This window comes from Tursiops truncatus, chromosome 9 (genome assembly GCF_011762595.2).
Source record: "Tursiops truncatus isolate mTurTru1 chromosome 9, mTurTru1.mat.Y, whole genome shotgun sequence".
In the NCBI taxonomy this organism is placed as follows: Eukaryota; Metazoa; Chordata; class Mammalia; order Artiodactyla; family Delphinidae; genus Tursiops; species Tursiops truncatus.
The window spans coordinates 12459577-12475927 of record NC_047042.1 but is presented as its reverse complement, the minus strand read 5'-3'; the positions used below and the strand labels follow the sequence as shown (position 1 = coordinate 12475927).

The 16351-nt window shown below is 40.7% G+C and overlaps 1 protein-coding gene across 2 annotated transcripts in view; it reads left to right on the top strand.

Annotated features, from left to right (window-relative positions):
- The window catches only part of SUGCT (succinyl-CoA:glutarate-CoA transferase), a 689175-nt gene that overhangs the window by 577110 nt on the left and 95714 nt on the right, over window positions 1–16351 (top strand). For both annotated transcript variants that reach the window (XM_073809536.1, XM_033862875.2), the window contains one exon: window positions 2029–2092. In XM_073809536.1, the coding sequence (XP_073665637.1) occupies window positions 2029–2092 (64 nt within the window). The remainder of the gene's footprint in view (window positions 1–2028; window positions 2093–16351) is intronic.

Sequence of the window (16351 nt, the reverse complement as noted above, 5' to 3'; positions counted from 1 at the left end):
CCTTATGGTGTGGCATCACCCTTAATGGGGAGGTTTGACATGGTCGTGTCAAGAGCATCACCCCCAAAGTGGCGACCATTCCCAAAGAAAACAGTGGAAGCCAGGATGTTTAGCCATAGCAGAGTTATAGTTCTAACCTTAAAAAGTCATCCAGGAGGTTGTCGTATGGATGGCTTATTCCGTAACGTGACCAATAAGCTCACCGGAAATAGATGAAAGCCAAGAAATGTGTCCTCTCTCCCTGAGTATTCCAAGTGAGAAAACATTTTTATTGGTTTATTTATTTCATGCTCTTTTGCTCTGTGGAAAGATTATGATAAGGATAAGCATGTGCAGATCTTGCTTTTACCTGAGGCTCAGAATGCTAGAGAACCATTACTACTGCTACTCTTTGGGATATTAGCATGAAATTGTGGTCCACAGGTTCACAGGGCCACTGAAATACTTCTTTGTATGGAACAGGAAGAGAGAAGCTCTGCATTTGGTAGATAGTGCAGGTGAAGCACTATTCATATGTAAGTCACCCATATGTGTCTCACCGAAGATCCAGTAATAGTAATAAAAAACTGAATTGGGGGGTTCTTTGAAACAGTATACTCAGGTAGCCTCCAGTTGCTAAAAACTAAACTAACAAAAGAAGACAACTTTGTAGCATTTTCCTTTGCGTATGACAGAACACTTTGCCTCCAGTAATTCATGTTTTATGTTCTAGAATCTAGTTCCATACCCTCATCTCATCCTTTACCTACAGCTGGAGGGCACTTGATCTCTGGCAGATTTTCTTTTCCTGCCCACCCCCTGGGAAAAACTACAGCCAAGGACTTATGTAGTTTAAAGGATTTAAACTACGGTGCCAAGGATTTAAGTAGCTCTGTTTCCGTAGCCGAGCAATTCAGCATCAAGTCACATTTCTCTTGGTTGGGCTCTGCTAGAATGTCCCTGTCCTAGTAACTGCCTTGAGTCTTAACCCCGAGGTCAAGTCTACCTTGTGTTCTTGATGGGACACCAAATACCTATCTTGGTCCAATGTATGAGATCGAATCAGCCCTCTAGGATGGGGTTCCTGGCTTTTTGTTCTCTCAGTTGTCTCCATCCCCCTGACTCCAGGGTAGTGGAGTCCTAGTTATGAAACCTAGTCTTATGAGTAAGACCTTGTTACCACTGAGAACATCTCTGGTTTCAGTCTTCTGCTCAGGCCTCTGACCTGGTCCTACGCTGTATTCCCTGTCAGCTGTCTCTGCTCATTGCTTGTCACAGCAGCTCTGATCTGTCTACTTCCCACAGTCACTGGGCCTTCTGGATACTCTGATTCACCTTTCAAACTGGACTGACTCCCCACCCCTTCCGCTGAATAAACTTCCAGGGCTCCAGTTCCTGGTTCCTCCCATCCTGTCCTTCTGCAGTTGACCTTGGCCCAATCCTGCTATGAGGTCATGCAGGCAAAGGCTGACCTTTAATATTCAGAGGATCAAGCATAGATGAAAGGGGGAAAATCATACCCTATATTTAGGAGCAAATAACATTTTTAAGGGTGGGAAGACTTTATAAAAGTCAAGTTTGCTAGCCCTTGAGTCTTCTAATTCTTTTTGGCTTCACTGGGTTTAATATAAGATGGAAACATTTTAACCTCAAATATTTACTTTCAAAGTAACATTTCAAGTGAGAGAGTAGCATGGACATACATCTACCAAATGAAAAATAGGTAGCTAGTGGGAAGCAGCTGTATTGCACGGGGAGATCAGCTCGGTGCTTTGTGAGCACCTAGAGGGGTGGGATAGGGAGGGTGGGAGGGAGACGCAAGAGGGAGGGGTTATGGGGATATATGTATACATATAGCTGATTCACTTTGTTATACAGCAGCAACTAACACAACATTGTAAAGCAATTATACTCCAATAAAGATGTTAAAACAAATCTGTTTTGCAATATCTTTCTTCAATGGATTGAACAGGTGGCTTTGCATATTCCTTGAGATTGAAGATAATTTTACTTTGTAAGTTATTTTTCTCTCTGTTTTTACATTTTAAGGTGTTGCACAATGGCCTCGTTATGGAGATGAAACATCCGACTGTGGGGAAGATATCAGTCCCAGGTTTGAAAATTTTTATTTTTCTTAACTCCTTCCTTCATGAACTTGTCCCTTGTGCTGATCACTGCAAGTAGTTGATGACCCTCCAAACAACTTGTCAAGACATTATCTAAACTTTTCATTTTGGGTAAAAGGGGAACCCTAGAATCACACCCACAAGCGTGTTTGCTGAGGCTGTGGACTTGTGTCTTCACTCTGTCTGGGTGACAAAAAAATGCTTGTACTCCTAACTCCATTCTGTGGAATCACGTACTCACACAAGTGCTTTATGGCCAACAGATAGATGGCGATAGATATGGAAAATGTTCTGAAGTTACGCTTGGTTTGTATGAGAATGAGAAAGAAAGGCAGGCACCATAGAGGTGATGTCCAAGCAAGGCTACTGACTGCTCAGGCCAGGGCATTTTTTTTTTTTCTTTTTTTTTTTTTTTCCTAAACTGTGGTTTAAGGTATGGATCTTAGCTTTGTCGATCAAGAAACTGAATGTTTTCAGTAAACTCAGAATATATTGAATTTTTGTAACTTGACTCATACCAAACAAACTCACTGAAGACATTTTGGCCTTAAGCCAAAGTGCCAGGTTTTTCACTTCTAGGGAGAAACCTCAGGCCTGACTCTCAGAGCATCCAAACTGTAGCGAGAGCTTATGATCGACCTATTGGCCCCAACAGACTGCGCTTCTCTAGTGATCGTGACATTACCGTTCCTCAGATCTGCTGTCTCTACTCTGGGCATTGCTAGAAAGACACTCCACATTCTTGTCCATCGCATCCCTATTTTCTAGGCTATACACAAATCATACACATTTTTTTTCCTCTGCTTTTGACAGAGAATAAGGAAATTAGTTAGAATATAACTTTGGTCATTGTTTTCCTGAAACTATATCCTGGTCGCCTTGCTTGAAATTTGGGTATTTCCCAAATCCCTCAGTCACATCTGTCAAACGACATAAGTATTTACTTCTGTAGGTATCAGATCTCATTTCTTGAATAACTGCTATTGTTAAGTTGGTTGTGGGTATAACCTAATTGTAAGATTTGGGATCAGCTGGATAATAATGTCCTAGAACAGATCAGATCATGGCCACTGGCCAACAAAAAGAATGAGAGGAAGGAAGTATGATGAATAAGGCAAATTGAAGGAGAAAGTTCTGATATTCAGGAGTATAAGGAACGTTATACATGAATTAAGGGAGGTAACTAAGAGAGAGAGCAGGTATAAGCATATCAGAAACTGGGATCACATGTTTACAGGGAAATGCTATATGGCATAGAAAAGTAGTGGGAAAAAAGCATGTTGATAAAAGCTAAGAAAGTCATTTATTCATTTATATTATTGAGTATGTACTATGTGCCAGGCTCTGGGTCCTGGGAATGCAAAAATAAACCAGGCAACTTGGCCCTTGGCCACATGAAGCTCATACTCAATGGAAAGTCATATAGTAAAAGCAACCAACAAATGCTTCTGTAACTGTAAGTCATGATACGTGCAAAGAAGGGGTATGAACAGTGTGCTTCGTAGAGAGTAACGGGGACAGAGGAACCTGTGATAGTTTAGGTTGATCAGAAAAAGCCTCTCTGAGAGGATGACTTGGACACTGAGAATTGAAGGAGAGTTAGAAGTTGACATTGAAGAATAGGGGAAGAGCATTCGAGCAGAGGGACCAGCTTATGAGAAGGCTCTGAGGTGGGAAAGAGCTGGGTATGCTTTAAACGAGAACGGAAAGTGAGGAAAGATTTCTCCAAAGAAGACATACAGATGGCCAACAAACACATGAAAAGATGTGCAACATCACTCAGAGACATGCAAAACCACAATGAGGTATCATCTCTCACTGGTCACAATGGCCATCATCAAAATATCTACAAACAATAAATGCTGGAGAGGGTGTGGAGAAAAGGGAACCCTCCTACACTGTTGGTGGGAATGTAAATTAGTGCAGCCACTGTGGAGAACAGTTTGGAGGTTCCTTAAAAACATAAAAATAGAACTACCATATGACCCAGCAATCCCACTACTGGGCATATACCCTGAGAAAATTCAAATTTTCTCAAAATTCAAAAAGAGTCATGTACCCCAATGTTCATTGCTGCTCTATGTACAAGAGCCAGGACATGGAAGCAACCTAAGTGTCCATAGACAGATGAATGGATAAAGAAGATGTGGCACATATATACAATGGAGTATTACTCAGCCATAAAAAAATGAACGAAATTGAGTTATTTGTAATGAGGTGGATGGGCCTAGAGTCTGTCATACAGAGTGAAGTACGTCAGAAAGAGAAAAACAAATACCGTATGCTAACTCACACATATGGAATCTAAAAAAACGGTACTGATGAACCTAGTGGCAGGGCAGGAATAAAGATGCAGATGTAGAGAACGGGCTTGAGGACACGGAGGGGAAGGGGAAGCTGGGACAAAGTGAGAGAGTAGCATTGACATATATACACTACCAAATGTAAAATGTAAAATGCAACAGTGGGAAGCAGTTGCATAGCACAGGGAGATCAGCTTGATGCTTTGTGACCACCTTAGAGGGGTGGGATAAGGAGGGTGGGAGGGAGGCTCAGGAGGGAGGGAATATATGTATACATATAGCTGATGCACTTTGTTTGTTGTACAGCAGAAACTAACACAACATTATAAAGCAATTATACTCCAATAAAGATAAAAAAATTAAAAAATTAAAAATTAAATAATAAATAAATAGTGAAGAAAGAGGGCCAGGAATGGAGACTGAAGAGAGAAGCAGAGCCTCAAGGCCCCACTAGGTTTAGTTTTACTCTAGTTTTAAGCAGAGGAGTGAAATGACACAACTTGTAACTTAAAGCAGGGAGTCAAGTTAGGAAGTTATTACAAGACTTCAGGTTACAGTCGGCATATGAAATTAAGGACGTGGTAATAGCGAGAAAGAGAAGGGGGTAGTCAAAGCAAAAAAAATGTGATCATAGTGCTTTCAGTATGAGAAGACTTTAAAAAGCATTTTGTCTAGTAGTTTTTGACTTTAATTTTTAAACAGTGGAACTGATTTCTCAAATGAAGTCTATCTATCTAAAACAGATCAAAGTCGAATTTGCAATTGATAAGTTAGCACTCCAACTCTTTACCTTTTTTCCCCTGCTTTCATCATGCTATACTCCTCCAAACACCTCTTTGGAACCATGGGTCCCTAAAGAATAATTCAAGAAACACCGATCTAATTTAATTCCACAAGTTTACAGATGAGGTCATACCACATTGATATCCCCAACACATGAGAGAATAAGATAAACATTTGAAAGTTAATAAGTTATTAGCATGATAGTAAGGAAAAAAGTAAGTCAGAGGCCAACCTAGAATGAACTCATTGGATGTAACTCTCTATCAGTCAGATGTGCATTTACTGACTTTCCTTGGTAAATAAATAAACAATCAATCAAGAAGGAAATATTTTTTCAGACTCCTAAAGGAGAATGCATACCTCTTTTGCTCACTTTAACGTATGTGTATCAGTTAGCTATTCTCACAATAATGCTGTGTAACAAATAACCACAAAAATCTCAGTAACATTCAAGCATAAGCATTTATTTATTCCGTGCATGTGGATTGGATGGTAGATGACTGATCTAGGCTGGACTTGCCTGGGTGGCTTTGCTTCTAGATGCAGGTCTGGCTGGACTTGGCTCCGGTGTGAGTTAGGCCCAGTTCTGCTCCATGTGCCTCTCATTTCTTCTCATGGCAATGCCAGAAGAGCAAGAAGGCAAACAGAAACCCCACTTAAGAGCTTTTGCAGAACTAACAGACCCTTCTGCCCACAACTCATTGGCCAAAGCAAGTGTTAGGCTATATGGGGTTGGGGAAAATATATCTCTCTTTTTAAGAGAAACTGTAAAGTTACATGGTGGAGGCATGGGCAGAGGGAGGGGTAAATAACTAGGGCCCAAAATACAATTTACTACAATATAATCCTCAGGTCTACAGCAATCTCTTTTTAATCTCCTTTTGCAAATTTTTATTTTTGTTTCTTTAATTTTTATAGGGCTTAGGCATCTTGTTGGTATATCTATCTTATTGACTGACCTTATATTCTCTCTATAGAATTACCAACAAAGGAAGTCTCAGATTTGAGATGAAATGGATGTGTTTAGATTATTTTTGGAATTAGTATCTGGGTGTCTGTAGAGGGCAGCACATCCGGACTCCCCATGAAGGGGAGAGACAATTCTGCTCATAGACATAAGATAAGAAGTTGCTATTGTATCTCCTAATTCAGTGTATCCCAGTAAGAGACCACTCAGACAGGATGAGATATTAAATGCAAAGAGAATTTATCAGTAAATAATTTAAAATTTTCCCGTGCTTTGTCCTCTTCATTGATATTATTTACGGATGATAGTTCCGCCTTTTTTTGTAAGGAATGTCCTCATTGGGAACCTCATGAATGCTGTAGAAACAACTCAGATTCTCCCACAATGCCTCAGTGAGGCGAATCTGCCAAAACAGGACAGGTGGGTGTAGTTAAAAGTGGTGTTTATGCTGCACTGTTTCCTAGTTAGCCAGTGGACACAGATTTTGGGATTCATTAAATATAGTTCTGCTGATTTACATGTATGTCTGCATCTTTACATTTACAGTGAAAATCATAATTAAAACTACTTATTTATATTACCTTTGTTATTAATGAATCTCTTGTGAACAGGACTGAATTTTCTACATGTCGCACTAATTTGCCTGAAGGATTTTCCATCTTAGTCATTATGAGAAATTCGTCTCCTGGAGAACAGAGTTTATGGCACCTTTTTTAGAGATGTGTAGATCCACAGCAGCCCCTCAGATTCTCACATTAGAATTCCTGTATAGGCGAGTGCTCATTGATTAAAACCTTAAAGGTGCTCGTCCACCAAGGTTGAAGACACTTTGAACAGGAACGGGAAATTATTTACCTCTTCAGAATTTCTTTCTGCTACTTAAATAATTATTGTCAGCACTTAATACGTTGTTCCAATATTTGTAACCATTACCAATATTGAAATAATAAATGAAGTAGCATAGTCCAGACGATCTCCTTTATTAATTTATATCTATTGTAACATGCTCCCTTTTCATATCGTTTCCCACCACCTCCAATCTCTAGTAAACAGTTAAGACAGAAATTTCATTTGTGTATATACGTGTCATAGTTAAAACATGCAAACTAGTTAATAGTCATGAATTATCTCTAAATATGAAATGTAGTTCTGCTAATACTATCATTCTTTCATTCTTGTTTATTAAACTACTCTCTCATTCGACCTTTAAATCCTATTTTACAGTTAAAGGTAGAAAGATACAAAGAAAACTAGTTATTAATTGGAGTATAAATGAGAAGATGCATCATATCTCTTTGCCCAGCTTAAGTAATCTGGTGTTCTGTGAGTCCCTGGTGAGTGGAGTAGTCAGTCAGTAGTTTCAGCTCACCATTCGTTTAGTGACAGAAGTGTCAGCACAGTGGGCACAGTCTACTAATTTGCTCATAATTAACTAGGGTAACCTGGTTGAGTGCTAAAACCTTAAACACACCCACACTCACACACACAACTTAACTCACTAAACCTACCGTGTCCCATACGTTATATGAAGCTCTGGTGTTAGGGCTGTACCCAGGCCGGGCCCAGTCACTCATGGAGCTTACAGTTTGCCAGGAAATTTTTTTGTTATTCTGAATAATAAATTCAGAAAAGTGAGATGGGCGTTTCCGTGGAGAACCAGAGGCAACAGCAGGATGGCCTGAAAGCGCAGATGAGGGAGGCCTCACCTAGAGCGTGGGATCAGCAAAGGTGTCCCTGAGAATGAAATGTAAGCAGACACGTGACCTACGACCAGTTGTCATCTGGGCCAAACTGCTGTGGGCTGAGGGAGGGACGGGGAGGTGCTGAGCGTGGTGCTGGAGGAGCTGAGAAAGGGCAGGAATGGAGATGACCCTGGAGAGGTAGCCAGAGGCCAGGAGAATAAGACCTCAGATAGAGCTAATGGTCACATTACAAACAGATCAAAATGTAAAGGAGATCTATGCTGAGGTCTCAGGTCTCTACTCTCTGGGGGTGAAGTGGGACCCAGAGGAGGAAATTGGGAGGAATCTCAAACGTGGTTTGGCAGGTGTTCTCACTGACTGCTTTTAGGTGTAATTTCTAAAATGCTTCTAACTCCATTGAAAATTTTTATAAAACTTCTAATGTCCTGAATTTTAAACTGTGAAATTGATAAAATTCTCATTTGTTAATTACGGAGGTGAAGAAGGTCATTACAGGTCATACCACATTTCCTCAATAAGAGATGGGCCATCATATAAACATCACGTTATTTGTGATTTTAGTGGGAAGATCTTACACTAGTTATCACATTCCAAAGACTGCCACTTTCCACTGAGCCATTCACTAGTTGCATCTTCTTATAATACCGCTGGCTGTTGGCCTTTTAGCCAGAAAGGAACACGTTGTCCTTCCGGGTACTGTGTAGATGCCAGAACAGCCTTGGTGCTGAGTTCCAAACTTCAAAGGATGTCACCGAAATAGAGTTTGATGCATACCTCTAGTTTCTCACCATAACCTTTTACCAATACCTCCCCGTAAATGTGCACGGTGGTCATTTGATTCCAGCAGCACTTCTGGGAAGTATTTGAGTGGTGAGTGTGTCAGGGCTGTGAGAGGGAAGCCGTCTTCTATCGTGCAAAATGATTTTAAATTGAATTACCCTTGCCTGCTGGTCCCTTGATCTGTGTTTTCAGAAAGCAGCTCTAAGTTCTTTTAAATAAAACTTTTCTTAAGTTTTCCCCCACAGTATTTTAATATTTGGAACCTGCAACAAATTTTAGCTAGTGAGCGTTGGATACAGGAAGAACAGTCACCACTATGAATTAATGTAGCTCAAACCAAAGTATTCGAATATTGACATTTGGATTTTTATAGTGACTTTCTAAGAAGCTGAATGTACTTCTTTATTTGATTATCTAACATACTGTATTTCCAGATGTTTTGCAAGACTTTTTATAAGTGATGATCTAAGACACCTTTCTTTTGTAAAGCTCCTGCAGGGCAAAGATGCTGTCATTTAAACTCTAACCAGCACCCTCTGTACCAAGGAAGTACCTAACAGACGTTTTCTGGATGGTGATTAGGATAAAAAAGCTACTAGATGAAAAATAACTGAAAAGATGATTTGTGACAATTTAAAGCAGTATGCATTTTTTTATGAACAGATTGACTACCTGTGGAAGCTATCTGAAAGAGATCTGTTTTACTTCTTAGTTTGTTTCCAGTTTGAAGTACATATACTAGACGGAGTCACCACCTAGTCTCTGGCATGGTTGCAGATCTTCCTCTCTGTGCTATACATGCCTTCAGCTTTCCCTGTTACTTTTAGCTTTTTTTCCCCTTTACATAGAAAATTAGATGATGCTTCTGAAATCACAGATCCTCAAAGTTTAGTTAAACTTCAATAATGGATAACAGCAATGGGGAAAGCTGTCACAAATCTTACTAGGGAAAAAGGCAAATTAAAGAGGCACAAAAGTTTCAGCTTGTCTTCCTCTGTAAAGTTTAAATATGTTGGTTCTCATAAGGAATTCTAAGTGAAACCAATCTGAGAGTGAAAGGTGAGATAAGTTATTCCTTCCAGGTAGAAAAATCTTTCAGATGACAACAGGAAGAGTGTGCAAAGTTTTCACATTGTGTATAGTGCATAATCTATGTTCTAGAAAGAGCATACTCCTTCAGGGACCAGGCTAAGCGGTAAGAAAGAGGAAAGAGATGAAAAGAAGGGTCTGTAGTCTGTCAACAGAATGAGAGAGAGCTGGCAGGGAAGTGGATTTTCAAATAGACTAGCCATGGTACTTCCCAAAGTCCTCAATTATTTTTAACTTGATTAAACCCTTAACCCACGGCAATGCCCTGAGAGTTAAATAAATCAGCATATTCTCAGGTGATTTGACAGAGTGCCTGCAGCCTTCCTTGGAAATCCCGTTCCCATGAGGCGGGGTCGTAGACATTGTTACCGTTCAGTGAGAAATGAATAGCCAGAGTGACTTTCCTTCCTAGGAGAGCAGGGAGGAAACAGGAGGAGGGAATAGCATCCCCAGGAATGTCTTTCCATCAGGAACTGGAGAAGCCCTAAGAGGCAAGTTACCATCGCTGATATGACTTAGGGATCTCCATCAACGATGCTTATCTGTGCCATGAGGAAGAAATATTCAGTGAGAGCTGGGCTTTCACGCTCAGGGAATTCACGTTCCTGTTACTTGGGACTGGGAAGGTGGCCAAGATCTCAGTTGTTCCTCTTCAACCATCTTCATCAACCGAGGCGCTAAGATAAGTGCATCTGTCCAAAAGGCCAGAAACTCATGTTCCAAATCAGTCCTGAGTTATCAGTGAAGTTCTGGGGTGCAGAGTTGTTTTCACTATTAGAAATTCATATTTCTAAATATGGCTAAAGAATTTTCCGGGGTGCATACTTAATTGGACTTCTACATTGTTTGGGGTGTTTTCTCAAATATCACTATGCAGAATGACCCCTGAGGTTAGAGGTGTATTTGACATCATCTGAGTAGACCACTGAATGTCACCCCAAGCATAGAAATCAAAGCAAAATAAAAACAAAAATAAAAAGCCACAGGAAGCACCGGAAGAGTGGAAGTCTCAACGATGGTAAAGCATTTCTTGTCATTTTTGTCTTAAAAGGTGGATCAGACATTTTCTGAGATCAATTCTTGAGTCCTTGCTGTATTCGCTGCTGCCAGCTTTCATTGGGTACCCAGAGAAGTCTTTTTCTGGATCTAATTTAAATACTGACTTTATGCTAGATCTTTAAAGAATAAATTAATTAAATGTAATTAGGCACGTGAACTGGCTGGAGAAGTAGAATTGGATACTATGTAATAGCTAAATACAAAAGGCTTGAAATTATCTTCCAGTTTGGACTTCCGTGTTGTGGAATTAACTTGGATAATTAGGAAGTGACATTAACTTTGCCTCCAAGTGGGCTTCAGCCGGGAGGAGTTGCTTGACCTCATTGCTGGGTTTATTTAGGGTTGGAGAAGGGGTCATTTTAGTCCTCTCTGAGAGAGGAATGGCTTTGCTGTCCTCCAGCATTGCCAGGTAGGGACTCTGTGGTCCATGAAGAGATGACAAGTGGGCTGCATCCCAGGGGAAAATTGTTTTCTTTAAGCATGGTTCCGTAAGATGTCAAGATTTACTCCTGTTAAGAAGACTTAGCCAGAGAAAATATCAGTAGAGTTAGCTATCTTCTTATATCAAAGGATTATAGTTTAATTTTGACGAGGCACACACTGTACTGTAAATATTAATAAGTGTTGGTGGAGGTGAAGAAATGGTAGTAAAAGGGTTAAATAAGAACCTTCAGATATTTTAACCTAACCAAGTGGTCATGTGCAATATCCCACTTATGCCATCACCTCCAAACCTTAAGGATTTATTTGGCATTGAGCTGGGTCTTGAAATTCATTGCTTATCTCCTTTTCAGCAGGAGTGAATGCTGTCTTCTCTGTGTTCGCTGTGTACCGACTTTTTTGGGACCGTATCCCCCTGTAGTCATATCTTTATCTGGTATGGCATTAGCAGTCACCGTGTCCCTGGGCTCATCCTTTGCGTAAGATTAGGACACTGCCTAGAGGGGGAGGGATGAGGGGCCTTGAAATGCTTCCCAACTTGTCCTTCATCAGAGCATCATGTAAGTCATGGTGGCCATGTGACTCTCAGGGTGGGTGACCCATTAGTCAAAACTACTCAGAACCCTGTGTCTGTTGAAAGTGTCCCAATGAACCCTATACTCCAGCTTATTGCAAGAAGCCATATGCTTTTCAAGCAATTAAGAGAAAACCTGATTTTAATTAGATTAAAAATGAAAAATAAGGTAGTACAAGACATTTGGGGGATTTCAGAAGAGAGTATAGTGAGATAAAAGCATCAACAAGATGCTGCAGCCACAAAAAGCTAGAGAACTACTACCCCACATAGACTTACAGAATATCCTCAACAGTTTACCTCCCATAAACTCTTCATAAACTGCATTCTCTTGGTTGCTGGGCCTTCAAGTTGATACGTGAACTTAAGTAACTGATTTCACCTTTTAGTGCCTTGTCTTGCTTTGATGACATTGATTTTTGCATTCTTTCAGTTTAAAGGAAAAATGTAATTTACAGTACTGCATATAAGGTATTTTGTGAATAGATTTTAATAGCTTCATTGCCTTGGAACATTCAAATTTGAAACAAGGGAATGTAAGTGAACATCTGTTGAGTAGTTTTCTCTCTCTCTCTCTCTCTTTCTCTCTCTCTCTCTCTCGCTCGCTCTCTCGCTCTCTCACTCTCTCGCTCTCGCTCTCGCTCTCGCTCTCTCTGAGCCCTTTATGCATATGATTTGTTTAACCTCTAGGAAAATTCAGTAAGCCATACATTATTACGTCCATTTTACAGTTGAGAAAATTGAGACTTGCTAAGTGTTGCAGCACCAATGGGAACCCAGATCTGAGTATCTCTGAAATGTGTCCTCTTTTTCCTATTTCCTACCGTCTCCTAAAGTTGAGCCCAAAAGGAAGGTTGAGCCAGTTATTGAGTTTTTTATCTTACAACTTTAGTCTCTAGTCTAAAGGCGGATTAACATATTTTAAATGTTTCATTGAAGAGCTTGGAAATTTATTTAAGAATGTTAAAATTCAAGAATTTAAACTTTGAGCCTCCGTCCTTTGGGGATTAAGTTTGGTTTTTAGTCTATTATTGTGTTTTTATGAAAAAAAAGCCATCAGAAAATATATTGTTAGGCCATTTCGATATTCTCAAGAGCATATAAGTGTAAATGCACCAAAACATGTGGATTACATTTCCCTCAAGTTGTGCTGTTTTCACACATTAACAGAAAAGCAGTTTGAAGGGGGGGGGGGTGGAAATATTTGGGACATATATGCAGGTTTCAATCATCAAAAGACCCGTGATGTTAAGCTGCCACGCTGACTTACCCAGATTTCTCATCTTTGCAGTGACCTTTCTGTGGCACTGGTACTATGTGGGCAAATTTCTTCCTGCTCACTGGGGGCTGGTTTTATTTTCAAGTTAAAGCCAGTTCCCTTCAAGCAACTTTAATTAACCTGCAAACAGTGTTGTGCTGGTACAAGAACGTTACAGTGATATTTTTTCCAAGTGAGTGGTTGATACTATGGTCAGAGCAGGAATTTATTTTTTTATTTTTTTATTTTTTTTAACATCGTTATTGGGGTATAATTGCTTTACAATGGTGTGTTAGTTTCTGCTTTATAACAAAGTGAATCAGTCATACATAAACATATGTTCCCATATGTCTTCCCTCTTGCGTCTCCCTCCCTCCCACCCTCCCTATCCCACCCCTCAGAGCAGGAATTTAAAAGTTAGGGACTTCCCTGGCGGTCCAGTAGATAAGACTCAGTGCTTCCACTGCAGTGGGCACGGGTTTGATCCCTGGCTGGGAAACTAAGATCCTGCATGCCACATGGTGCTGCCAAAAGATATATATATATTAGTGACAAATTCTGTATGATTCCACTTATATGAGGGACCTAGAGTAGTTAAATTCATAGAGACAGAAAGTAGAAGGGTGGTTCCGCAGGTCTGGGTGGGGGATGAATGGAGAGTTAGGGTTTAATGGATGAGAAGTCTCAGTTGGGGAAGATGGAAAAGTTCTGGAGATGGATGGTGGTGATGGTCGCACAGCAGTGTGAATGTGCTTAATACCACTGAATTGCACACATGAAAAAAGGTTGAAATGATAAATTTTGTGTTATATATATTACCGCAATAAAATATATGATTACTAGAAAAAATCAGCTAACTTCTATGCTGTTTTCCCATGTGCACGGGGCGTATATGTGTGGTGTAGAGAGGAGTGCCTTTAGGCTCCGTCAGGGAGACCTGAGTACAAACTCAGCTCTGCCAGAAATGGTTGGCGATACTAGGCCTTCCTGATCAGCCTTCCTGACCTGTCTCAGTGACATCTGTCTTCTCTGCAATATAAAGATCAGACACTTAAGATAATTACGATAATTAAATAACAATTCATGCCAAGGACCCAGCACGTAGGAGTAAGTGGAAGCATGTTGTAGATAATTAATAAACTCTCAGCAGTGTCTACGGTAGCCACAACTCTTGGGGGAAAATAAAACTAGCCACATTATTAGTTATTTTTCAAACATGGGACATTGAAATAATCATGCATATTTCTCTAAGAAATACAGTAAAACAAATCATTCTTTCATTGAACATTTATCTACTCTGTGCCAAGTGCTGACTGACAAGGAGCTCGTCTAATGGGGCGTTTGACAGTGACCAATCAAACGAAATGCAGTGGGGACCGGGGAACCCTGGACCGTCGCTGCCAGATATGTGTGTAGGGCCAAACCAGCTTTGAAACTCTTGGATAAATGTGTTGTACACAGCGTCAGTGGAGACCACAGCAGTGTGAGAGCATCCTCCAGAAACAGCACGGTGCTAGACAGATCGTGCAGGTGAAAATGATTCAGAGACTGCAGATGAGAATGTAACAGCTTGTTTAGGGGGAATGAGAGCAAGACCGCAGAACGGTGCAGCATTTCCAAAATACACTCTGCACACCCTACAGCTTCTTGACGTCCTCATAGCTGTCTCACCAAGAAATGACTCTCTTGTCCAACACCTTTGGGAAACTGCCTTAAACAAAGGTCCATGGATTTTCTCTACCTTGGCATTTCTCAGATCCATGAACGTTCTAAGACAGCTTTGAGTCTCCAAGAGGGAGATGTCATGTTTCCTGAAGTTATTTGACAGTGGTGCCCTTTTCTTTCCAGAGCTCTTCCTCAGATCCCATGGAAAAGCATTTTGTGGGTCACTCCACTGAGCACGTGTGTCCCTTGGAGCCACATGGAACAGGTTGTAATGGTCATTCACTGGAGAAATTGGCTAGTTGACACTAACAAAAGGGGAGGGAAGTCAAAATAGAAAGCTGCCCATCTTCTGAGGATCAGAAGTTTTTCTTGTTTCTTAGCTCGAGGGACCAAGGGTCCTGAAGAATGTCAGGAGAGGTTTCTTTCTCCTGTGAGGGCTGAACACCCACGAACACCGGGCAGGAGAGGGTCAGCCAGGAGCACGGCCACGGGGTTGTCTGGGTGGCTGAGTGGCTGGAGTGGGAGTGGGGCACCTTTACTTCAAGCTGGTGCAGCCTCCACCCGTGAGAGCCTTGTTCAAAGGCATTAAAAATGGAAATGGATTGAGGGCAACACCGAAGTGCAGATCAGGAACAGCTCACATGGTGATGCTCTTGCACTAGAAGCAAAAACTATCCTGGGATCTAAAGAAATCACTTAAGAAGAAAATGCTTCCTCTTCATTGAGCCTCAGGAAAGCTGCTTTAGTAGAATCCTGCACAATTGTTCGTACTCTAGCTTAGAAAATGGAGTTGATTAAGTGGAAGGAAATTTTTTAAATGTGACAAAGATGATGAGGTGATTAAGGGGTAGGGTTTAAGTAGCAAGATGTGGAGAATTTAAGATGTATGACTGAGTAGCGATGACAGTGGGGTGTATGATAGCTGCCTATAAAGACCCAATTAATTGCCTAATGTGGCAGATGAGAAGAAATGGGCTTTAAGCACCAAAAGGGAAGCTTGAATTGAAGCCTATCAGGGAAACAGTATTTACCCGTAAGGGTGATTCGACTGCCATCACAGCGGAAGTCAGTGGAGTTATTTGGATAAAGATTCAGATGAAACTTTTCTTTCTTATATCCTGGTGTCAACCTTTTTCTTTTCCTTTAAAAAGGATGCATACATTTCATGTTTCTTAGGGGCAGACATTGAAGAATAGAGCACAATATTTAATTTGCTCCAGGATGTTGTGAGATGGTAACAACACTTAGGATTGCTTCAAGCCGCTACATGTGTTTTCCCTTAAGCTGAATTATAGTAATATCCTGGCTGGTAAGAATCATAGAAAATCTGTGCATTCTGTTACACTGTGTGTGGAGATATAGCTTATGATGGGAAACGTAGTAAGGATAGTTACCATCAAGAGCGCTTGATGAAACTAGCGAACTCTTTGTGACTCTGCATTAGGTGCTTTACCTGTATAGATGCTGATCTTCCTATGGACACTCTGAGAGAGACGCTAGCATCCCCATTTTACAGATGAGCAAACTGAGCCTCGGAGAAATCACCTAACCTGACCGAGGTCACACGACCAGTAAGTGGCGGTGAGTTTGCATTCAATTCCGAGTGACTCAGACATCCATGTCC